This window comes from Plectropomus leopardus, chromosome 9 (genome assembly GCF_008729295.1).
Source record: "Plectropomus leopardus isolate mb chromosome 9, YSFRI_Pleo_2.0, whole genome shotgun sequence".
NCBI lineage: Eukaryota > Metazoa > Chordata > Actinopteri > Perciformes > Serranidae > Plectropomus > Plectropomus leopardus.
The window spans coordinates 15,541,577-15,567,496 of record NC_056471.1 but is presented as its reverse complement, the minus strand read 5'-3'; the positions used below and the strand labels follow the sequence as shown (position 1 = coordinate 15,567,496).

Here is a 25,920-nt window from a genome sequence, read left to right as displayed (position 1 = left end):
TGTGGTTAGATGGACACGTGTTAAAGTTTCCATGTCCTCATGTACAGAAAGTGGGCTGTGACGGTGTGGTGGGCTCCTCGAAGCAGGAGGACAAGTGTGGCGTGTGTGGAGGAGACAACTCCAGCTGCAAAACCTTCAAAGACACCATCACACGCACTGCCAAGAAACAAGGTATGCACACCGTCACAGTCACAATAACCCTGATCTAAATCTAAGACAGACATGACATCAGTGTAGCAGCTGTCTATAATGCCTATAAGTACAGTATAATTAGTTGGCCAATGTCCTTTTCTCCTAGTCTGTGTATTGTGCTGTTATTGACAGCTAAATATCGCCCTCTAGAGGAAGATTTGTAACAATGTCCAAACCTCAGTGAACTCTGAGTTGACACGTTTCCACGCGAGTCAAGCATTCCCAAGAAGTTAGGTCAGACTTCACTCCATGATTGAAGGTTTATTAGTATATTATCTAACGTTTGCCGTCAGGACAGACAAAGTTATATCACCAAAGTTCCCAGAATCAGATGTTTACTCTGGGTTAAAATAGTCAAGACTGTAAGGGTTTTCACTAGTGAGCAGAGAAACGAGTAAGGGTCAAAATGAGTAAGGTACAAGGTACAAATATACAAGGTAGATTTATTTGTCGTTTCTCTTAAACGTGGTTTAAGAAAAATGAAATTCAAGATTAACTAAAATTAAGAGCTCTTTACTGGATTAGCTGAGACTTTTAGTCAAGAAACTGTAAAATGAGCTTTAAATGATGTTGGAGTCATGAACCAAATGTGTGTTTCTTTTCAGGTTTCCTCAAAGTTCTTGAAATCCCCAGAGGAGCGAGACACCTACTCATTCAAGAGCTGAAAGCAACCTTACACACTTTAGGTATTTGAAGACTGTACATTGTTTTCCTCTCAGTGTGTATGTATTAAATTGAATTATATTCATGTGTGTGTAATAGTAGTAATTTATTATTATTAGACCTTATTAATAGTTTTCCAAAAAGAATCCGCATAGAAAGGAATAAATAACATTAAAACAAATATATGCAATAACAAAAATATTGACCCAAAAGGTCTAGGCTGAAGTTTTTATTATACATGCCCTTTTGATGTATGGCAAGGTTGTGTGATAATGTAAATATAAGTCCCTCTTTTTTGCCTCTTTTGAGGTGGAGAATATGGAGGCTGCATTCACAATTTAAAATAAAAACTCGACTGCATTTAGGGTACAGGTGACTTATCTTGCTACACAGCATGGAGACCCATTTAAAGAAAGGGGAAGCTCAAATCCATCATAAGAGAGAAATCTGGAAAGATGATGAGATGGAAAAGATGTGAGTTTGTAGCAGAATCGGTTTCTTTAACCCACATTTGAAAGAAAAAGGGAGGTTAACACTGTACATCACTGCTAATAGTGCTGTGCAGTGTTTCTGTGTTGTGTCGAGTGAAGTTATAAGTGACTGCGCACATCAGATCCAAAGGATAATGTCAGTAAATCTGAGTAAAATACTAACTTTGCTGAACCTCGTGCAAATGGATCACATGAAATACAGACATGGGTTGGTCCCTAGTTGATAATCCCATGCAAAATAGGGCTTTACACAGTAATAGTCATACCTCAATACACAGAGACAAAAACAAAACAGAAACAAAGATGCAAACATTTCATACACAGCAACAATCATACCTCAGTTTTGTATTTGTTAACCTACACGTTCTTAATTCCTTGTCTCATCCATTCCACAATCTAACCCATTACATGTGTAATTGATGAATATTTCTCACCCATTTCTAGCTGTAAAGAATGTGGCATCAGGACTGTTCTTCTTGAATGGGGAAAATGAATACCCAGAATCCCACTCGGTCATAGAAAAGGGCGTGGAATGGGAATATGAGAATGACAATGACAAGGAGACACTTCAGACCACTGGTCCTCTCAGACATGGAATTCTGATCATGGTACACTTTTTTTTTAAATTGAAGATAGTGTTAAATTTGGTTACACACAAGAATTTTCTGCATACCTTTTTCAAATTACACTCAAATGTCAATGTCTGCAGTACTGTCAGCTGACCTAAGTTTTGTCACTATTTTCTGTTGCAGATGAAATTACATGGAGATGAGGATGTGAATTTGTCTTATAAGTACATGATGAACATGGACAGTGACTCTGCCATTCAGAACAACATGCTGGTAGAGGACAGTGCCTACGAGTGGGCGCCAAAGAAATGGTCCTACTGCTCTAAACCCTGCGGCGGAGGTACAGTAGAGCAAGGAAAATACTTGTTGTTAAGCTGCTATGTCCCTGAGATTCATGCCTTTCTTTATTTTTATGGTGCTTACGCTTGTTAAATCTTTCTGTCCCCTCTTGCTGTAGGGAAGCAGTACCTGCGGTACGGGTGCAGAAGAAAAGTTGACAGTAAGATGGTTCGCAAGAGCTTCTGTAACAAATCCAACATGAAACCTAGAGGAGACACCAGAGACTGCAACATGAAGCCCTGCCCTCCACCCATGTATGCATTGTACTATATGTTGCCAATCGTAAAAAATCAAACAAAACTGTCAGAGACAACTTTTGGGTTTTTTTCTTCTTTCAGCTGTCACTTTCTTTTCTCCTCTGTCATTGTTTATTTCAGCACTTTGATGTTTTGAATGTTTCTCTCTCTCCTGTGATGATCTCCAGCTGGGTGACAGGGGAGTGGCAGAACTGTAGCAAACCATGTGGAAAGACTGGAATGCAAATCCGCTCGGTCACCTGTGTCCAGCCGTCAGATGACAACACCACACGAGCCATCCACAATAAACACTGCAATGACAACCGGCCCGAGACTCGCAGACCCTGCAACCGACACCCCTGCCCCACCCAGTGGAGGGTCGGGCCGTGGTCACAGGTACGCAGGCTGAACACGGGTCAGGGAAATGGAAAGAAAATGTTTGGCCCATTTTTGCAGGAAAATAGTTGCACTGGTATTTTTGTATTGAAGCCCAACAGCTGGTATTTTTGTATTGAAGCCCAACAGCTGGTATTTTTGTAAGACATGCAGAGTTTTAAATATCACAAGACTTCCTCAGAATTGTATTCTTGGCAGGTTTGACAAGCCTCTGAGAAACAGTTCATGATCCTAACTGTTACTACTAACAGTAAACCAGGGATAATGATTAAAAAAACAGTAGGGTACTTTACAGGCCTTTGTACTGCTTCACATTTTGTGAACTTTAAAACATTTTGTTTATTTATTTATATATTTAGTTATTTGTTTGTTTGTATTTGTCAAGTGGTTTGTTATAATCTGTTGGTTTTTGGTCATGTCCTGCACCTCCAGTGCTCTGTGACATGTGGTAATGGGACCCAGCAGAGGCAGGCTCTGTGCCACACCAGGGACAACACCATCGGCCTGTGTCTGGACAGTAAGCCTGACACCATCAGAGTCTGTCGCCTGGATCCATGTCCCAGTGAGTGTTGAGGAACCTCAAAACCACACATGACCTGCATCAGTAAATAGTACACTTCTGTCATTGTTAAAGGAGTTCAGTATATTAGGAAAGAAACACCAAAAATCATACACATTTTAAATAAATCCCTCAACTCATTTGGAAGTTTTAGTTTTCCTCAGCTAATCGTGCCAAATTATGCTTGTTTTTTTACCTTGTTTTTATCAATGTCACCACATTGTCAGATCTCAGCAAATCCTTGTAATATACAGGGATTTTGCAATTATGCATCAGTTTTGCGCAAGTTATGGAAAATTAGCAATAAGTTACAGTTACTAGTTACTTCTCTAATAATAGTTTCTGGGGAAAATAACCTTTGCATTACTTTAAATATCTGCCTCAATTCTCTTATTGAGGCACACGTTATTTTCGTGTTGCTGTGGCAGAATGTGGAACAAGACGACTGCCAGATTTTAACAATGATTGTAGCCATTATCACTACAATGAAATGTAAATAGTGGAATAATAAACACAGTGAATATGTTTTGATCAAATTAGTTTTTACTCTTTTGAAAGAAAAAAAAATAGCAGAATTGTTGTAACATGTTAATCCCAACACTGGAGTACATAAAGCCCTGATATGAAATAGGCCCTGATATCAGTGCAGAAAAAAGATGTGAAAGGTGATAACAATAACCATTCGAAGAGTTCCCTTCCTTCTGTAACTATTTCATCCCTCTCTCCACTTTTCTCTGCAGAGGGCTCATCGGACCTCAACAAGAACGGCAACATCCTGATCCAGTGGCTGTCTCGCCCCAACCCCAACTTCCCGAAGATCTCTTCACGTAAAACCTCCCTCTATAGTTCCCAGCCTGGCCTCCACAGCGGCAGCCGCAGCTGCATGTCTGTCCTCTGCTGGGCCCTGCCCATCTCTGTCCTCCTGTCTCTGCAGGGTCGGCCCCGGCTGGCCCCCTGACCTCCCCCACGGCCCGTGCCTGTGCCCACGCCCGTGAGCGAGCGGCAAAGCTTTCGCTTCTCTTTTGGGGGGGGGACGTTGCCTCTCTCTCTGTGTGTCTGAGACGGCTCTGACTGGGGGGAGGTCTCTGGCTCCTGTGTGTGCTAGTTGGTTCTCTCTTGCTCTGTCTCTCTCTCTATCTCTCTCTCTCTCCTTTGTGGAGCATTGTGTTGTAACCGCTGGCCAGTCGAAAACTCAAAAGATCAACAAAAAATTTGATGTGAAAAGGATTCGAAGTGGCAAAGCGAACAGGTTTTCATGGGCACCTCCTGAGAACGTGTCGAAGAGCCGTTCATGTGTGAGGGGACCCCCTCTGCATTTGGCGGCCATGTTTTGCGCAAGCTAGCTGCGTGTTGTCATGGGTTACCACTCCTAAGATGCAGCTGCGCTTTTTTCTTTTTGTAGCGCACTGTCATTGTGGGGAGACACAGGTGTGAAAATATACAGAAAAGGTATATAAATATCTATATAGAAAAAAAAAAGTTATAAAAAAATATGAAAGCTTTATTGTGAATGTGATCTTGTCACAATGAGGACATCTTTGCTAAAGTGCTCATCTGACATCCTGGTTCCATTCGGAGATGAGAATGGCGTCTCACTCTACGTTCCATTCTCAGATTGACAGGAACTCAGCACAGGGACAGGAAGTGACATAAGTAAACCTTTTGATTTTTGGGGGAGGGAACAGCAAGGTGAAGAATCTTGAGGAAAGGCTAATTTTAAAAAAATCAAACAAAGAAAAAAAAAACAGGGTAGTCTGACCATTGAGGTTGCTTCCCATTTCACCTCATCATCAGCCATCCTCTCTTTGACTGTTATACTAAAGTTCAATAAATGCAGCTTATTTGTGCTTGCAGACTTTAAACAAATACATATATATATATATTTGTATTTATATATACCTATAAATCTAAATCTATATGAGTAACAATAATATTAATAATGTTTTACCATGAATAAGCTGTAGCTTATTTGCCTAAAACCTTTGGACTGCTATTGATCGCTTAGATCCTTGACTGTTATGTGTATTTTTTTATTGATTTTACATGAATACAGATGAATATTTAATAAAGGTAAAGTGTTTCGGGGGGAAGGGGTTAGACCTATATTATGCAGGACTTGGTCAGTTAGTTGCCTCTCCATTCTCTCAGATGGATCAGTGGTTTACTGTCGCTTCTTGTTTTCTTTAAGGATAGGATCACGTTTTGTCATGCACATTTGCATCCATCACCTGTATGCATGTGTATATATGTGTGTGAGTGCATCTGTGTGTATGTGTATGTGCATGGATGCGTGTGAGTACGCTTAGATAAGTGAGTTAAAGAATGCGTGATCGAATTAAATTCACTTGTGTTGCTAGTGAAGGTGTGTTTGATTGTTGTGTGTGTGCGTGTGTGTGTGTCTGTGTGTGTGTGTGTGTGTGTGTGTGTGTGTGTGTGTGTAAGGGAGATTCATCATTCGGGCTTTTACACATTGCGATCAGATACAGAAATACCTCATATACTTTGATTTGAGAGCGTCCGATGATCTCATTTTATTTTGATGAACATTAACCACATGAACAATGCCTTATCTTGGATTGAATGTAATGGCATTTATCTGTGAAAGAGATGGCTTTACTCATTCAAAGTTTCACTTGGAATAGAGGCAGCTTCAAACCAACTTAACAAACTCACACCCGCCAACCATCAAACCTACCAAGGTGATGTTGGACCAATGTCCGACTACTGGGTTTACAAAGGGCCTAGGGTATCGACACATATGGCATCTAGAAAAAAAAAACACTTCAGACTTGTCATTGTATTGTGATCACATATTTCTGTTGTGACTATGTAGCGAGCTATCCAAGGTTTCCTTCTGCTGGAGTTGGACTGTATGAGACCAAGCCAGACCTAGCAGTGCGACTGTATATAACATTGGTGTTGACTGTATTTAATAATGTTCATGACTGTTATCTTCTTCTATAATATTCTATACTATGGGTAACTGTTTTGTGGCTTCACTGGCCTGCTGCGTGGGGCTGGCTAACGTTTGGCTAACGTTGAAGAAACATTCAGATGGACTACGTGCACTGCGTCTATATGCACTTTGATTTATCAGGGAAATTTTATTAATGTTTTGTAAATGTTTCATATGACACTTAATGTGCCATTCCAGTTTTTACATCATCATGGAAATTATGTATTTCATTTAAACAGCAGATATCATTTATGTACTTCATGTTTTATTTTTTCAATCGATAAACAGATTGACTGGTTGATTTCCAAGTAATGAAGTGTTTTACCAAAGTGACTGTGAACTTGTAACTTTCGATACAGTTGAATTATTTTTCTTAAGAAAAGAATATATCTATATAATGAGCAGGGGGGGCGTACATCTCATTGTTTCAGTTACTGTCATTCTCAACAGCAAAGTTGTATCAATAAAAATGTTTTAAAAAGTGTGATCTTTCTCTCACCAGGAATGCTCACTGGCTAGATACTTTGTGAAAAAGGCCAAACATTGCCAGAAGAATGCAATTATTTGTACTGGCATGGTGCAAAAAGGGTAAAAGTCAAGTGAAATAGGATTCAAAATTTTACAACTGAAGAATTATGCACACCTGAAGCAAAGGCAACACAAAGCTGCATGGGCAGGAGGAAGTCAAAATTTAAAAAAAAAAAAATAGAATTTTAACCATTTACAACACAAGACTGGCAACCCTTCTTTTTCCATTTCAGTTTCTCGGGACTAATCTCATGACTGCTCTTGATGTTTGGGTTTCTCTCCTCTTTCCTTCTGCATCCTCCGCTAATGGTCTGGCTTTACTACTGTTCTCTGCACGGTGTGGAACCAGCACACACACTCACACACATATGCATGTACTTTATGTATAAATGAACATGCACCTAAAGACTAATGCTACTGTAAAATATTCTTATTGTTGCACATTCTGTCACTTACAAAAACATATCCAAGCAAACGGACATATAAGCACACACCTCTTGATAGTCTCTACCGCTGGCTGCACCCAGTCTCAGCTCTCTGTTCTCTCCTCCACAGGCCAGCGTTGTCATGGAGACCGCTCCGTGTTTTGTCGTATGGAAGTGCTGAAGCGCCACTGCTCTATACTGGAGTTCCAGCGCATATGCTGCAAGTCCTGCAGCAATGTGACCATTACAGAGCCCCTACCCAACACTACCTCTACATCCACCCCCATCACAGCCATCCTGCCCAGTGTTACAGCCCCTCCACCTACCAGCAGCAGCTCTGCCTTCAGCACCACCCAACCCAACAGAGCTGTCATCACCACCATTTCAGCTTCAACCATCAATCCCTGGACCACCACTCATCCTCCTTCCACCACCACCAGTGTTCCTCATTCTCATCCTCCAATGACCACCGGTGCTACTTTACTCCCCACTACCTTATCCATAACAACTGCCTCAATTATTAAAACTTCTCCCAGTGTAACTACTAACCCCCTACCTCTGCCTGCCCCTGACATAGGCGATGGCACAGACCCAGAGTTACAGAGCACTACAAGTAATCCAACAACATCTGGCATGATATCTACCACACACCTTCCAAGAACAATCAGTCCAACTATGACAAATCCAACAGAAAGCAGTACAAAAACAGATACCCCATTAAAGTCCAAGCCCAAAAAGAGTCCACCAAAGAAAAATCCCAAAAAGGTGATTCCACTTAAGATCAACCCTAAAAAGAATTATCCACTTAAAAATACTACAAGAAAAGATGTTCCACTGAAGATCAACTTTAAAAAGAATATTGCACCAAAAAATACTACCAGGAAAGATGTTCCACCAAAGGTCAACTCCAAAAAGAATACAACATTCAAAAATACTACCAGAAAAGATGTTGCACTAAAGATCAACCCTAAAAAGAGTACTGCACCAAAAAATACTACCAAAAAAGATCTTCCACCAAAGATAACCCCTAAAAAGAACACTACATCCAAAAATACCACCAAAAAAGATAGTCCACCAAAGAGCAATCCTGAAAAGACAACAAACACCTCTCCTAACTCTACCACTGTTGTTCCTCACTCCACCCCTCCTTCACTAATTACGACACATATTATCACCACTCATCCTCCACCCTCCACAGGTGTTTCTCATTCTACCCCACTTGCTACCCCACATGCTACAAAGATGGTTACCACTCATCCTCCAGCGACCACCATTGCTCCTGTCTTCCCCACTACCTTTTCCTTGGCAACCACCTCAATTACTACAGCTTCTCCCAGTGTTACAACTCATCTCCTACCTCTACCTGCCCCAAACATAGATGATAACACAGACCCAGAGTTACAGAGCACGGCAAATAGTCCAACAACATCTGGAATGATAAGTAACACACACCTAACAGCAACAACCAGTCCAACTATGACAAATCCTACAGAGAGCAGTACACTAACAGACGCCCTACTAAAGTCCAAGTCCAAAAAGATTCCACCAAAGAAAAACCCCAAAAAGGTGATTCCACCAAAAATCAATCCTAAAAAGAATACTGCACTTAAAAATACTACCAGAAAAGATGTTCCACCAAAGATTAAACCGATAAAGAAAACAGACGCTACTCCAAAACAAACAACCCTAGGAGACAGCAATCCCCTAAAAATGACACCAGAAAAAACAACTCCCAAAAAGACTACTCCACCAGGCATTACTCCCAAAAAGACTACTCCTCTTAAGTCTCCTCTGGCAAAAACTACTCCCAAAAAGACTACTCAGGCAAAAACTACTCTCAAAAAGACTACCCCACCAAAAACTACTCCCAAAAAGACTACTCAGGCAAAAACTACTCTCAAAAAGACTACCCCACCAAAAACTACTCCCAAAAAGACTACTCAGGCAAAAACTACTCTCAAAAAGACTACCCTGGCAAAAACTACTCCCAAAAAGATGACTCTGGCAAAGACTATGCCCAAAGATACTCCTCTATTGAAGACTACTCCAGAGAAAAAACCCAAACCCACACTCAAAAAAGAGTCTCCGCCAAAGGCCAAGAGCATTCAAGCAAAGACAAAAGTTACAAAGAAAACACAAATGAAAGATCAAAAGATCCCAAAACTAGGTCCCAAAAATGTCACACACTCTCAGGCCAAGGTCAATCAGAATAAGGCAAAGACTAATCCAAAAAAGAAAACACTAACAACAATTAATTCCTATTATACCACAGCTCCCATTCCATATACAAGTCCAGAACAACCGAGAGAGTACTTTTCTTCCACTATCTCCTCCAGTACTAGTGTATATGCAACAACTGTAGACGTGCATTTCCCCGAGTCTAGGATTAATGTCACATACATCAATAACAACACAGCAACTACAGATGAAACTCCACTGTGGTATCATGACACTTCAGCCACAAAACCCCACACTTTTGGTGATGTCGTAACGCCAGCTGGAACTGCTCACTTTGAAGAAGTCAACATGCCTAGTGGGACCGTGCCATATGGTGACGTCACAATTACCAGCAGTGGTGATATCACAGTAACAAGTGGGACCATTCCCAGTGGTGATGACATCACGGTGTCTTACAGCAATGGGGCAGTGGTCAGTGACACTATGGTGTTAGACGAAGGCCTCAATATGGTGATCCCAACCATTGACAGTGAGGATATGATGGACCTTGCTTCCTCGCCCTGGCAAGACTTATCTGAGTACATCCCTGTGAGCTTCCCTGTTCCCACAACAACCTCAGACCTTGCCACAGTCTCTCCTCCCACCACAATAACTCTGACAACAGAAAAAACAGCCATCACCACCATCACCCCACCTCAGCAAAGACCAGAGGAGAACGGTGAGGACAACTCGATTGACATAATATATAACAGGATCATCGGCGTAGATAACGACATCTCCCAGAACAATCTTATCCCAAAGCGTCGGGTCAACCTTCGAGAGAGGACCAAGAACAAACGCATTCAGGAGCTTCTGGAGGAAAAAAGGAACTTTCTCCTCAGGATGAAGAGAGGCCATGCAGCATGATAGACCGAGCCTTTTCATTTCTCTTATAGAGATGTGCAGTTTAAACCATTTTGAATTGCCATGATGATTTCCATCAGGCCTTTGTGCACAAAAAAAAACACTTTCTGTCATATCACTCCCATGACGGTCAGGACTGCAGACAGAGAATATTGTGGCCAAATGTTTGAACAGTTGCTTCGAACAAAGAAAAGCCCTTCAGAGTACAGACTGTTGCAGATTTGAAGCAAATCGCATCACCTGTGTAAATACAATAATGAGAAACAGAAGGGATGAAAAGTGTACATCCAGTTTGCCAGTTTGACCAGCACTTTACAAATCCAAGCTTTTATCCCCCCAAACCACTCACAGTCTTGTTTTCTGGATCTACAACGCTGATGTAGATAAGGTGTAATGTTGTTTGTAGAATGGTATTATCCCTATTGGCACTTGTTGAGCAACAAAATCTACCACCTAGAATCCAAATCTCCATCTCTATATTATACTACAGCCAAGGACTGCAGCTCATTTCCCCACAAACACATAATATAACTCCTGTAGGACCAGATGAACATGTTTAACACTCTAAATACCATATACACACTGCAAATTGGAGCTTTTGGAAACCTGAAAGCAATATGGTAATCTGATATGATCAGCAAGTCAAAGTTTCCCTTTTGGTTTAATTGAATTGTATAAAGTTTACACTGCCTGGATTGTGTTTTATTTTCCGAAGCTAACGTCTGTCTGACTGCAAAGGGTCTCTCATCTCTCAGGAAGTTAAATAACAGTATATTGAGGGACATTGCCAAACATGTGGTGCTTCCTGAATTTTGATGATATATTTTGATATCTCATTAAGCTAGGTGGAAAAAACAAAATAATGAAGAGAAAAAAACTATTGTGATTGCATTTTTTGTTTTTCTTTTATAACGGTCAGTCAAGTATGGTGCTTTTTTTTTGTCAGTATTGCTGAAAGCGTTGTCCCTTGTGCATTCATTTATGTACAAAAAAATACAAAATTGTAATCATAGATAAACAAGCCTGTTTGTATTAACTGTATCCAAATAGAAGCTTTGAGGGCCAGTTTGTTTTCTTTTCTAAAAATGTTATTATTGGTACATCTCTAACTTGCAGCAGCTGCAAAAGCATCTACGGATCTTTCTGTACGATATCTGTACATATGAAAAAGAACTTAATGTTAAATATTTATTAAAGTTTAAGTGCCTGTGGTATTTTGCAAACTTTCAGTGTTTTGTGTTTTTTTTCCTGACAGTTGTCACGCTGCCCTTTTTTCTTATTTGCTGCAGCTAGCAGTTGTTATGTCACTGGTTGTCAGTTAACCCAGTGCAAGCAATCTCCTCAAATTATCAACAGTGAGCTGTAAAGCTTTTCTTGAATTAAACTCAGTTGCATAGTAATGCTACGTCTGACACATAGGGGGAGACCTAGCCACTGTAGTTATGTACACTGTATTGATGCTTGTGGTCAAACCACCTTTTTATTGACTTTTTAAAATTGCCTTTTAAGTCTTGCGAGAATATCAGGTTCAGGGCAGAACTGTCTGTGGACTGATGTTATTTCCAAAATATAAAGTCACTGAACACTAAAATGCAGTCTAACATGGTAAAGATAAGCTCATTCTCTTCATTGTTGATGGAAAAGCTCCAGCGCAAGTCAGCATGACTTCACAAAACATCTGACTTTGGCAGCATTGTTCTCACCCATGGGATTTGAAATGAAGCCCAGGAAATGGCTTGCCGTGATTTTTTTTCATGTCTGCTGTGTGAAAGGCCTTTTGATTTGATATTCCTCACTTTGAGCACAAAAAGATTCCCTTCATCTCAGTTGTATTGGGGTGGCGAATAATCAGAACCTTTGCAAATAAAACTCAAATTGCATAGCTAGATATCCTCGAAGTCAGAGGGACAATATGTTTTGTTTGTTTGTTTGTTTATTTTTCTGATTTGGATAAACTAACCCTTAAGCATGAGATGGGCCCCAGGACAGATCTGTTTCTATGAGTAGAAATGATCTGTAAACACGTTTAATGGGATTACAAGTGATATGGGAAACATACTGTTACACTGAACTCACACAAGTGCTGAAAGATTATGCTCTGTATTGATAACCAACTGTACTGTACTGTACTGTATTTGATAACCAAGGTCTATTTTTATGCTATTTTATGCACTTTGGCACCTATGTATACTAAAAGTACAGATACAGTTTCCACTGTGAATCACTTTATTTTATATTGTAAATTAGAAAATGGCTGGGGGCTACTCGGCACCCTATTGGGGGCCAGATTTGGCCGGTTGGCCTTAAAGTGAGTATCACTGCAATAGAGTAACTCTGACACCATACAGTCTAATGAAATCACAGCCCACCGTGGTGAAGATTATGATTGCGATTATATTCATCTTGGGTTGAGACTATTTCAGAGAAGTGCTGATCCAAATCTGTTGATTTTTTTTTAGGTAATACGTTGCACTTTAGTTGCAATAGATAGCTCAATGTTGAAAGATTCAAAATATCAATTCTATGAGCTTCATAAATCAGGATGTACTGCTGTGTTATTCTACTCACTGTAACTGTATTATATTGTAATGCTCTCAACCCCCATGATTTTATTTTCCCCAAACATATTTCAAAGCAACTTGATCTTGGAAGAGGATGTTATCTCTCTGAGAAAACCCTTCAGAGGACGACTCTGTGACCAGTTCACTGGAAGCTCAGTGATAAAAATCAATAACCACGCTCAACAATCACAGCCCTTCCATTCATCCATTTTTCAACTGGGAGTGCCCAGCCCTCTTTACGCTGAAGCTTTTATCATCCATATTATATAAGCATCCTACTGTAGGAATCAAAGTCTTACTGGATCCATAAGTGACTGCGAAGAAGTGGCTCAAGACCAGCAGGAGAGGAATAAAGTGATTAACCTTTCTTTTGTATTTTGTGTATAAAAACATTCTGAAATCATCTTTTATTTTGAAAATACTTTGCTGACATTGTATATCCCTGGTGTAAACTGCTCAAAAATTGTTGCATTTTGTTGTAAGAAAGGATAGAATTTGATGGTTAGGTGAGTATAGGACAGCTAAAACATTGATGAACATTGCAGTGAGGATACAGCCACTGTACATGGGGTGCCCGCTCTACCAGGTGAGCTACTTGGCACCACACATTACACAATATCACAGTAGGAGAAGCACATATGTAAATTATACAATTTATGATTTCAGGGCTTTCAGTGTGTTTTAGGGACATGCTATTGCTCATGCTGGCTCATACCAGCCATCGTTACTGTTATAAGTAGCACCTGTGTTTTTTTGCTTTGGAAAGTTAAAAAAAAAAAAAAAACACTTGTTTGTGTATAAAGTCAGTACATATATAGTAAACCTTGGCCTAGAAGGGTGAGAAAATCTTTTCTGTTTTTAGTTTTTCTGCTAGATTTTGTTCTTTGAAAACCATGTGTCACAATGGGCAGAACTTAAACCACCTGTATGTGTGCACATCAGGGATGGAGCCAGACACAGACATTCAGGGCTCAGCCCAAACCTCACGGGTCTGGGGGCACGCTTTTCTGGGCAGCTCTATGCACCAAATATCTGTATATCAAAAAGAATGTAATAGTAGATGTTGGATTGAAACAGCATTAGTTATCTCAAAACTTGTTTTTGTCATATATTATTTCATGGCACACTGTCCTTATTGGCTGTCCTGCCTGGCTGTCAGGAGAGGGGGGGTTGGGCTTTGTTTAAAGATGATTTGGACCAGGTGTGAGACTGCAGTCAATGAGAGATGTTTCTGTGTGCCATGAGGAAGACAGACGGTAGAGTTTCCTCTTTTCTTCCAATGAAGTTTTTGTTTTAAGTTATCCTCTGCTTGTTAAATGCCTTCAAATAAACTGTCAGTGGAAAATCAGTGCTAAGCAGTGTGTGACCACAGAGAGCAAGCTGACCGAGTGCCGGCTATAGGATCAATGCCAGGACAGCAAGGTTACAGGTAGGCCCACATCCCTTACCTTTAGCCTGGCAGCTGTACGCTCACTCTCTTGTCATATATGTACGGGCACCCAAGCCCTGGATGTCCTTGACAAGTGTTAAATATTAAGTGCCCGAAGCTTTTGGGGTTTTGCGACGGTAGAGCTCACAGAATGAATGTTTATCTGAAAAATCTTTTACATTTAAATCTATTTTAAATAATCAGGGCTACTCTAATTGCAAGTAATCCCCAACAATGCCTACTAAATGTGGTCTCAAATACTTTAAAGTGAATGTTTTGCCAAAAGAAGAACATTTATTCAATAATGTTAGATTTCTTTAGCAGAGATTTGGGGCTTTTGAGAAAACATTTGGAGCTAGAGCCCTTAAAGCCCACACCCCCTCATAGCTCTGTCCCTGATGCACTTATCTGCATGCATGTAGCTATCTATACAGCTACTGAGTATCATTATTGGAGAACTCTCACATACAAAAATATACCAAACTTTATGATCATGTAGCCATATGAAGATGTTCTGGTGAAATACCAAAGACTGACAAAAAAGAATACAAGGATTTCAAATTTTGAGACCTGGTGGAGGAATTACCAGTCATATGTTTTTGTTCCTAGCTGTGGTGCTGACTTATATAGCTTAGTTAGCTGATGCTATGCTAGCTTTATGTGCCTTGCAGGCAAAAGACAATGCAATGGGGCCGTGAAATGAGATGTAAAAATGGGGCTTAGACGCTAAACCTAAGATAAGCTAAGCCTAGATATTGTTTTAAAGAAAATACTAACTTTACATGAGGTTCAGTCAAGGTGCTTTGTTACAAGCCCATAACTATTTTAACTAGCACTGAGTAACACTTCCATGCGGACTCTGCGATAATGCACTTGGTCACGCAGTTGCATTGTCACTTCTAGTGTAAACACAGCATTACACTTGGACCCATTTGCAATATTTATTTTCTGTAGGAAGGTTTTTTAGTGTAGTATTTAACAAGAAGTAAACAATGTTTGAATAGAATAGCAATAAATCAGTCTGTAGTTGTCTGATGTTTAAATACACACTACCTCAATTTTAATGTAATTGTCCTAGAAAATGAATTCACGGTGGCTAATAGGCCTTTTTCACAGCAGACATTTCGACTCGCCATAGGAAAAGCACAGGTGATACTTATAACACAAATGATGGCTCCTCTCTATTTAGGCTCTCCAGTGAGAGTGACAGAGAGTCAGCATGCATGATATGGATCCTGAAATTAAAGCTAAACAGAATTAAGCCATCATTAATTTCATTATTAACAACTGTGTTAAAATGCCATCTGTGAAGGAGGTCTATTGTTTGTTTATCTGCAGTACACACAGCATCAGTGTCCGTATGCTCTGAGTAATTCAGCTGAGAACCAATAAAAAACAAGATTATAGACCTATTTGTAATCTCTTTAATATGGCTGCCGATAAGACGACTATTTCCCTGTAAACACACACACAACAACAAATACCAGCAGCATGACTGGTGTTTAATCTTGTGTTTGTTGTTTTGTTCATAAATTTACATCCTGTCACTTTACTTCCAGTTGCAGCCTGCTTGATGTTGTGCCTCGTGTTCGTCATTAGCAGAATGCACTTTGATGAATGCAGTCAGTGTGCTGCCAGAGTCTGTCAGGAGTATTACAGAACTCTCTCTCTCTGTGTGTGTGTGTGTGTGTGTGTGTGTGTGTGTGTGTGTGTGTGTGTGTGTGTGTGTGGTGTGTGTGTGTGTGTGTGTGTGTGTGTGTGTGTGTGTGTGTGTGTGTGTGCGTGTGCGCGTGTGTGTGTGTGTGTGTGTGTGTGTGTCTTTGAGGCAAATTTAGTTCCTTGTGATGCGTCCATTAAGAGACCCGTAAAAAGCCAGGAATCTTTTTATAGGTTGGATGCAAAGAAGACGTGACTCATCTGACTCATCAGAGGGCAAGCTACCTCCACACACACACACACACACACACACGCAAACACACCACTCCGAAAGTGCCCCTCCCACCCCCCTATATATATATAATATATATAATTGCAGAGAATATCTATACATTTGGTGTGCAATGGCTTTAACAAGTTTTACCTACTGTGGAAATGAATCATGACTGCTCATTGTGAAATGTTTGTGCAAGGAGTTCACTCAACTAACTTCTATTTTTTTTTTTAAAAAAGGACAATTATTGAATTTGACATATAGTATATAACTCCATAAACATTATAAGAAATTCTGTTAGTTAAATCTGAGGGAAAAAAATCAAATTTCCTGCAGGTGGTCAGAGATCATATGTGTTTAATTAACCACTTTGAAAGGAGTTTTTACAAAATAAATTACACCCTTTCTCTACAAACCTGTGATGGAAGACGGTGGTCAGAGGTCCAAATCTCCCAAAACATAAATGCCCTCAAAACGACTTCTGTCTTGTGTATCAGAGAAAAAATCAGAGCTGGGGGGAAAAAAAATGTCTAATCCAAACAATTGCCGTCACCTTTTAAGTATCACATCTTTTTCCTTAAGCGAGACACAGCTAACAGACAATTTTACCACAAAGCTGCTCAACGGACTGTCTTTATGTTTATGCAACTCTTGTTACATCTGCCCCAAATCCAAAAAGACCTTTTCTTTTTCAAAGTGCCCAGTTTAACACAAGCTGAAATGATTGTTGGGGGATGAAAGTCGGCTTTATTATTCATGGCTTCTAAATTTGTCTTCGAAATTCAGTCAGCATAAATCTTAATTTACATGAACTGCAGTCTACTAGCCCACCAGAAAGTCTAAATGAAGCACATTTCAGTAGTCTATATTCGTTTGTATAAGATCAAATTGAGATAGTGTCTTACAGATTTCAAAATCATAGTTAATGACTGAGAAATTCATCTAACAGAGGAGATTGAGGCTTCCAGCTGTCTCAGCTGTGATGCATGCACACACATATACAAGTAAACACGTGCAAAGCTCTCACATGATCTTAAATCAGTCTCAAACATGTTTACAATAGCTGCACTATATTTGTATTTCTTGGCACAAAGTCGTGTGTGTGTGTGTGTGTGAGTGAATGTGTGTCATCATTGTAAAATGTGGTCCTGGTGACAGCTGTGCTAACAAGATCAACCACAGAAGTAGTTTTGAGTACTTTGGCAGTTGTTTCTATGTCTGTCTTTCTGTTAACGTGATAATGAAGCAAAATGACTACTTGCTGCTGGCTCCAAAACAGTCTGCTATGTTAAAAAGCCCAACTTTACAACACAGATAAACATGTTTACTGGTCTCTATGGCTAATTTTCCTGCTCATGACAAGTATATGGGTGTGGAATTTTTATAAAACTCATTCATTTCAATTTTTTAAGGCTTAAATTTATCCATAATTAAGAGCAAGTTGCTTTGAGTGACAGGTTGTCTGCCACCCCTTGTTCCTCCTCAGTGGCTTCTCGCCCAAATATGGTCACTTCTGGCCCAAAAAATCAAGACGTCAATGGCCAAAATTATGAACTCTTCAGTCTTCAAACCAATGGATGGTGTCAAGGTAACTCCGTCCATTATTTTTACATTTTTACATTGTATGGTGGTAATGTCCAGTGTTGGGAAGTAAACTTTTGAGATGTAGGCTTACAGGTTACATGTTACTAGTTATCCTGTTAAAAATGTAATAAGCAATGTAATTTTTAATTACTCAAAGTAATGTAACTTATAATATTTGATTACTTTCTTATTATTTCTTAACAAATGTTGTAAATTTGTAATATAAAATGTTGTAAATATCCAGAAATAGGCTATGCCAAAATAAGGTATTCCTTCACGTTGAAAAGATTGAAAGTAACAGAATGGAGAAGAACATATTTGGATGTAATCCTTTTGTAATCAGCATTTTGATTAGTGTAATTCTCAGTAATTATAGCAGATTGTAATAACATTTATTCTATAAGATGATTACATGCAACTATTTATCACTGCTGGAGTTGTCTCATCACAAGATGATGTCTAGATTTGGTAGCTTTACCAAAATTACTGTGTTCACTTAGTCATTTTCGGAAACAGCACGTCTTGACAAAATGAAGAAAAAATAGACCATCTAATTTCCTTCTTTTTTTCCTGTTTTGTTTTCCCCTCTGTCTCCCTTTCTCTCTCCATGTCTTAGTCCTCTGTCTTCCCTCTTTCTCTGACTCTGTTTTTCTCTCTCCATCAATACAGTGGCCAATGACAGTGCTGGGGCTGAGGAAATGGATGGTGTGTCTATTTTTAGATCCAGGGAATGAGGGCAAACCAAAAGTAAGCTGGGGGAGAGGGAGGGAGGGAGGGAGAGAGAGAGGGAGGAGGGATGAGGGATGTGAGGAGAAGATAAATCTGCATTCTACCGCTGCTTCTGGTCAGAGACAGTTGTAGCTGAGCGCGCTCAAGTCGAAGCAGCATCACTGGCTGGAGACACAGCATCATAGAGAAAAGACAGATACAGCTGCAGACTGTCATCTGAGATTGCAAGAGCAGAGGACAGAAGATAAGACCACCTGGATTTGACAAAGACAAAGGTGAGTGGGAAAGCAAATTGTGCAGAAAATCTTTATTGAAAATGCATGAGGTGAAAATAAACAGGGTGCCTGTTCTGCGCTCGAGCACAGAGCTGCTGCCTTGGAACCATTTTTAGCTGTTGTATACCGAAGGTGTGGTCTAAATTTAGCAATGGTTACACCTTGGAAGAAACTGGGAGAGGCTGGCATTTTGGTTTGGCTTGCACTATTTTTGGCACGGAGGTCGAGACGAAAATATATTGTGGGCTTCTCTCAGGGTTGTAACAATATAGGGTTACATAACAAAATATGAGCTGACACATTCTGTGGCTTTACATGACTGAGATGGCATTTAAAATAGGCATCTATTTATGTTTCCTCCTCCTGCTCCTTGCTGGGATTGTTTGTATTTTGGGCTGTTTACACTGCAACTCCAAAGTAAGCAGGGATTGGAGTCTGAAATGGGGAGAAAGGGGGGTTATATGTAAATTGAATTTGATTAATACAGTCAGGGCGAAAACAGAGGATTCTGTTTTGCTTCTTGCTGCTCACAGGTATTCATCCAGATGTTGCAGCAAAATTAAATCTTTGGAAAAACAGTTTGAGGCATTTGCATAAACAAACATTGTCTTTCAAAAAATGTGTTTTTTTCCCCGTCTATTAGAAACATGTTATTCTCGATTAGGCTCTCAGAAATGCTGTCCTATCAAATGTTTTCTTTGGTTGATAGCACATTGATGTGGCAATATCAGCTGTTTTCCAACAAAGCAGAACCTGACAGCCATGAGTCTATCACACCTGGTCAAATCACATCTACAAACAGTCAATCATTGTCCACTGTTACTACAATGTGAAGTTACCTTGTTTAAATCTGCTTTTGCAAGAAAAACCTCATACGATCCCATTAAATTATTGTAAAACTGATAAGAAATCTATGGAAAATGGCCTTCCTGACTATGCATTGCTTTTTGTTTTTGTTCCCAAACTAGGAATGTCCTGATCAATTTTTTTTACCCCCGATCAGATCTGAGTCATTTGATATACTGAATATCTGCCAATACCAAGTCCTGATCCAATACTTGTATTTACCTAAATAATACAGCTGCACAATGCACACTTCAAGTTATTAGAAATTTCACTTAAAGTGGCGTCGCAGCTTAAGTTAAACATGAGAAAAATCAGTTTGTAATCATTGAAGTAGCAGTATTACAATAAAACCTGAATATCTGCTGCAAATCATGGTCTCTGTTTATGACACCTGTGTGATGGCGGATGCAATCAAGGAATTGGGCGTAGCGTTGGCTTAAAATAGGCCTAAAAGATCCCAATCACTTGAAAAATGTGTAAGTCTGGTCTGATACAGATCCTTCCAATCCAATCGGGACATACCTATCCCAAACATTTGGCACAAAATATGACATCCTTCCTCCCTGTCTTTCTCTCAGCTATGCGGCCACGGTCCAGACTTCTGTCCAAGAGGACACTCCTACTGCCCACAATCAGAGAGGGCACCGAGGAGACAGTAAAGGATCTGAATGAGGCCAACACGTTCCACATCCCCAGCCACAGCCAGGCCGTCTCCTCGGAGGAATACCTCCTCTCCATCTGCCACCTGGCTCACCCAACCTTCCCCACCAGGGACGCCTCTCAAGACTACATCCACACACGGCAGATGGACGCCGGGCACCAGAGGCTGCGGCTGTCACGACTCAGCGGGACAACACTGACCACCTGTGAAATCAGCCCCACAGAGGAGGCCATCAATAAGCAGCACGTCAAGGAGAAAGAACTGAATGGCAAGCTGATGTTTGGCAACACCGACCCGCTGGAGTATCTTTATGGACACCAGAACAACCCGTCAGGAGGTGTGAGGAGGGCAGTTGTCGAGGGAAGGTTTATAAGGCAGCATGGGAATATATGGGAAGGCACAGCTCGCTCCAGAGCTCACAGCATCCCCCGCGCTTCAAGTCCAGACCTCCCACGCCAACGCAAGAGCAGCTGCCCTGAGTTACACACAAGCACTAACACCTCTATTGCGAACATCTCCCCGAAGCACAGCTTTGCCAGGAGAGGGAGCCCGGCAGACAGAGGAGCAGAGGGGGAGACACAGAATCCAACCATCAAACAATCAATCATCTCCCAGTGGATCTCTGAGTGCAGGTCGGCATGGAGAGAGGCGCGTGTACGAGCCTGCATGCTGCCTGCCATCGCTGAGATATAGAGCGCAAATAGATGGACATTGTGACAGAAGATTCCATTCCTCAAGAAAATGATCTTTTTCTGTCAGTGCATGAGACACTGACATTAGGAGATATATATATATGTGTGTATTATGCAGATAATATTAAAGGGATATGATTAAATACACATTTAACCCTTTGAAACCTGGAGCGAAATCACTCTTCTTGTTCTGCTGTCAGACACCTTTCACAAGTATTTAAACCTAATTTTTTTAATCAAAAGCATGGAGAAAAGGCAATGAGCAACTTTGAAAGAAATGTACTACAAATTGCAAGAAATGAATAGCTTTAGAAAAATCATTTTAAAAGGAAGGGAAAAATGTCCATGGAAAAAAAGCTCTCGGAGAATGTCCGGAGGAAAAGGCTCTGGAAAAACCATATGATTATCCTAATTGCATATTTAAAATAAGTGACAAAATTCTCTGTATATTTTAAGGTGCTTTTTCTTTGTTCTTTTTTTCTTTTTTCTCTCTTTTTCTTTTTTTTCCCTTTTTTATTACTAATTTTCAGGTCATTTTCTTATACTTTTTTTCTCAATTCTTGCAAATTTTTAATTTATTTCTTCTTCAATTGCTCATTGCCTTCTTCCCATGTTTTTGAAAGAAATCAAGCCAATTTGCTTGAGGCTCAAAAGGTTAAACATACAGAGGCAAGTAAATATTGTCATGATTGTCCATCTGTAATGTTATATCAATGTCATTATTTACCACCTTACTGCACTTGATGTATGCTGGTAATCATACAAAATCCTAAAAATTGACAAATCTGCAAAATCTTTTTTTTTTTAATCTTCCAGTGTTTTTGTGAAGTAATTATGAATCAATAAAGCCTTCTTTTGATACTGTAAACTAAGCTGTTGGAGTGTTTTTCTGTGCTGTGTTTTCTTGCATGTCTGAATCTTTCGAAAATGAACTCCTCTCTCGGCGCTGCTGCTGGTGCCAGGCAGTGGAGTTTCTATGGTAACTGTCGTGGGGATCCTGCTCGAGTAAACACAAGTGTTGAGAAACACAGGCTGAGCAAAGAGACACTGCTGAACCTGAACATGTGAGCTGCAGGTCACCTGTTGCACAGTGGTATAGCCGCACGTCGCCTGCGTGTCACTATCAAAAGTGGGGAACATGCAGGTGTCATAATGAGCCCACTAGTGACATTACTGATTCACATAAATACATTTAAATATTACAAAAAACAGAAGATTCAGACTTTAGTGGTATACATTTTTTTTTAAATATCAGCTTTGATTAATTAGAGCTGTTTTTATCTGAGTAGCTTCAGCCAGAAACATCACTCATGGATGTAGGATGTAGTTATGAATCTGAAACACCAGAGGGCAGGCTTAGAAAATACTTACATCACACATTTTACAAACTCAAGTCTCCTAAAACTGTGTTGAAACTTGAAGAGCCATAAGTTTTATTGAACACTGGCACATTAGAGGTCATGGTAAAATGCAATTTACCCAGCTTACAAAAAAGATTGTTTTGATATCAGACATTTCTGCCTCCGCCACAATACAATAATTAGGGCGCAATCACCAACGGGGCAAGGACCCTATTGAAACTGAAGGAATTTATCTTATTATTATTTTTTGATGTGATACCCATTTTTGAGGGCCTTAACATACTTAAAAAATCACCAAATTTTGCACAGACATCAGGACTGACGAAAAATTTGATATTTTACGGATTACTTGTATGGGCTCAAAAAATGGCTCAAGAGCGCCACCTAACAGACTTCAACGAAGGAGCCCCTCTGGCCTGTTTCATGTTGACATACAAAAATTTGGTGTAAGACAAACAAAAAAGTCAGTGGCAGCCATACTCTAAACCCAACAGGAAGTCCCCCATTTTTTGCTATTTTTCAAATCCTACTTCTCCTACAGCTCTTGCCAGATTGACTTCAAAATTTGTTAATCCTGTTTTCCGGTGGGGATGAACCTAGTTTGCAACCCATTTGAGTTTGAATTCTGGGTTATTCTCTGATCAGGCCTCTTATTTATCTTTTCCTTCAATGTTTTATGGAATAGGTTGCCTCTCTGCTGTTGATCGATGCTTGACATTGACTTTTTTTAAATCTTAATTTTTCATCTGCTTGGTAATCTTGCACTATTTTAGTGCACCTGATCAAGTCCAGATGTCACATCTAATTCAGTTCCTCACTGGTTTTCATCCTCTCATTTTTATGGTCGCTTCATTTATGAGTTTGTTGTTCATTTAGTCATTTTATTCACTTTGTGTCTTTGCTGTATTCATTGTTTCGTCATTTATCCCTACTGATTCTTAAACTCATTCATTTGTAGTTTTAGAAGTAGTTTTGATGTGTAGTGAGTAGTTTAATAAAACTTTCATTTATAAAGACACTTGATCTTGTGATGTGTGTGTGTGTGTATAATGTCAGGTCCCTGTACACCTGGAAAAAGAACTCTGTAGCAAACTTCAAATTATGAGACTAAATTAATTTATTAGGCAAAATGGGCCATCAACCTTTCTGTTTTAATGGGTGGTGCTACAAGGCTTTTAAACTCTAATTTTCAATGTAAACGTATTGTTCCTGATAGCTGAAGTTGAGTCCCATTACTCCACTTCATCTTTTTACCAATTCATGTTTCTGGGTCATAATTTAGCACTTTGAGTTATAGTTACGTATTTTGGTATTGATTTATTAATTAATTAATAATTTTAATTAATTGCTAATTAATTAATAGATACCCTATTTAAACCACTATGTCCTCTTCTGAATCAATTTAAAAAACTAAAAAAGGGGGTGCCTGGTGGCACAGTTAGTAGAGCAGGCACCCCATGTACAGGGGCTGTGTCCTCACCACAGCAGCCGCAGGTTCAAGTCCAGCTTCGGTTCTTTGTTGCATGTCATCCCTTCTCTCTCCCTCTTTCACACTCTATCTGTCCTATCAAATGAAGGCACTGAAAAAGCCCCAGAAAAAAATCTTGAAAAAAAAAAGTATATACTATAAAGCAAGTTAAAGAAAAAGAGCCAATAAGGAGTGTTTGTGGTTGTTTCAGAGAGTGTACGGGCTTAAAAATTTGCCTTAAACTCATAGACAAGTCCTGAAAATGTATTGGTAAAAATGTATATGAACCCTGATACTAAGCAGAAAATATTAAATATGAATCAAGATTCTGTTACTGGCTATTTCTCGCCTTAAATATTTTTAGAAACATATTTAAGCTTTAGAGGTTTATGTTAGGTTTCTATTTTTCATGGCTGATATAATCGTAGCAAACCATCCACGTTCCTCCTGACATACTCCTTTGCTATTGGTTAAGACTTCAACCTCTCTGTTCAAATTTCACTAGAGTTGAACTCCATGTGATGCAAAGACGCCAGTTTGCTTTACCACCCGAAGCAAATATTTTACTTGTTTTTTATTTGCACTGAATGGAAGAATGAATGGGATGCAAATATTAACCAATTAACCTAATTTCAGACATATGTAACCGTAACCTCCAACAAACCCCTTGTATAGGGCTCAGTCACACATGAACATAAATAACATTCTTGAATATTCGCGTCCTGTTCACTTCTGCTCAGTGCAAGAGAAGTATGTCACATCTGGCACTGCCAACATTTAATATAAATATCCCCTCGGCAGGTGACCGTCACTCACCTGCATTCTTTTAATTTGTAACCATGCCTTTAGATGTTTGAATCTTCCTGGTTCATATTGGTCCAAACTGCTCGCTGTTAGTTGTGCTTAAACAAAGTATTCCCTGTGGAACGAAATGCTATTACAAACATTTTGGTTGCTCACTTTTGGTTTGACCACCAATGAATTAGTTAATAGGACTGAATTGTTGGTGTGTTCACAAACTGTCTGAAGATTAGTTTTTCTCTGTGTTTATCATCATGTTCACACATCTCAGCATTATTTGGGAGTTGAGTACAATGTTATCATAACCAGCTGCAGTGATGGCCAAAACTAGCAAAAGAAGGTTCTGTGACAAACCATAATTATCATTTAAAAGTTTTAAGAGTAGGTTCAAACTGCAAGACATGTGGGGACACAGGGGGGAAACATACATGCTGATGGTTCCAGTAAGAGAAAAACCACACTCACTGTCACAGGAAAACAGTCTTTTAGGGGCTGGAAACTTTCGAAGACTCTCATCCTCCGCTCATACTCGCTCTCAAGTCTGTCTCTCTTTTCACACTTACATCACCACACCATGATGAAAAGCGAGGCCTATTGTCACCAACCAGATAACAGCAATCTGTATAAAAAGACATTTTAAGATTTTGTTGACTCAGTTTTATGTAAATTATAAATCTTTCTCTCTGCAGACTGTTTCAGACAGACAAAAGCAACTGTCTCAGTCTTGGAATGACTCCCTGTGAAAATGTTGCATTTTTTTCAGTCCAGTGTTTCACTTTATTTGATACAATATGAATCGAGGTGCATAAATGACTCATGCCTGTTTAGCTTGTTTGAGTAAAAAGTTTATTGAAATAGGATCACTGTACGCCCTATTGTGTGTGGGTTTTTTTTTGTCGTTGCTCTGGTTGTTGGGGTAGAGTTCAATCAAGGATAGTACAAACAGGTTTGCCTTATTGTGTCCTGTTAGCAGGGAGTGGCTTGGCCCTGTTAAGATATTGATAGATAGGTGAGATAGTTCTGTAGTAAATTATGTGCCATTATATTTAGTTTGCTCACTGGTATCATTGGGTGCCCATAGATAAATTGTGCCATTAGTAGTAACTTAGAAATGTTGCATTCATCATTCCCCCCATACCTATGGACAG

General features: G+C 39.7%; 2 protein-coding genes across 3 annotated transcripts in view; both read left to right on the top strand.

Moving 5' to 3' along the window:
* adamts2a (ADAM metallopeptidase with thrombospondin type 1 motif, 2a) overlaps positions 1–11,640 on the top strand; it is a 143,959-nt gene extending 132,319 nt beyond the window's left edge. For both annotated transcript variants that reach the window (XM_042493311.1, XM_042493310.1), the window contains 9 exons: positions 48–171; positions 798–878; positions 1,791–1,954; positions 2,099–2,255; positions 2,373–2,508; positions 2,679–2,886; positions 3,319–3,448; positions 4,186–4,272; positions 7,485–11,640. In XM_042493311.1, the coding sequence (XP_042349245.1) occupies positions 48–171; positions 798–878; positions 1,791–1,954; positions 2,099–2,255; positions 2,373–2,508; positions 2,679–2,886; positions 3,319–3,448; positions 4,186–4,272; positions 7,485–10,438 (4,041 nt within the window). In that variant the 3' untranslated portion in view covers positions 10,439–11,640. The remainder of the gene's footprint in view (positions 1–47; positions 172–797; positions 879–1,790; positions 1,955–2,098; positions 2,256–2,372; positions 2,509–2,678; positions 2,887–3,318; positions 3,449–4,185; positions 4,273–7,484) is intronic.
* Positions 11,641–14,233: 2,593 nt separating this feature from the next.
* Positions 14,234–21,393, top strand: si:dkeyp-72g9.4. The gene is made up of 4 exons (XM_042493840.1): positions 14,234–14,252; positions 18,609–18,686; positions 18,789–18,943; positions 20,368–21,393. Exon 4 carries the CDS (start codon positions 20,370–20,372, stop codon positions 21,141–21,143), a length of 774 nt encoding a protein of 257 aa, XP_042349774.1. The 5' UTR covers positions 14,234–14,252; positions 18,609–18,686; positions 18,789–18,943; positions 20,368–20,369; the 3' UTR covers positions 21,144–21,393.
* The last annotated feature ends 4,527 nt before the right edge of the window (positions 21,394–25,920 follow it).

Bases quoted from the DNA above. Each gene is read 5' to 3' on its own strand.
- si:dkeyp-72g9.4 (XM_042493840.1), top strand. From the start codon at position 20,370: ATGCGGCCACGGTCCAGACTTCTGTCCAAGAGGACACTCCTACTGCCC.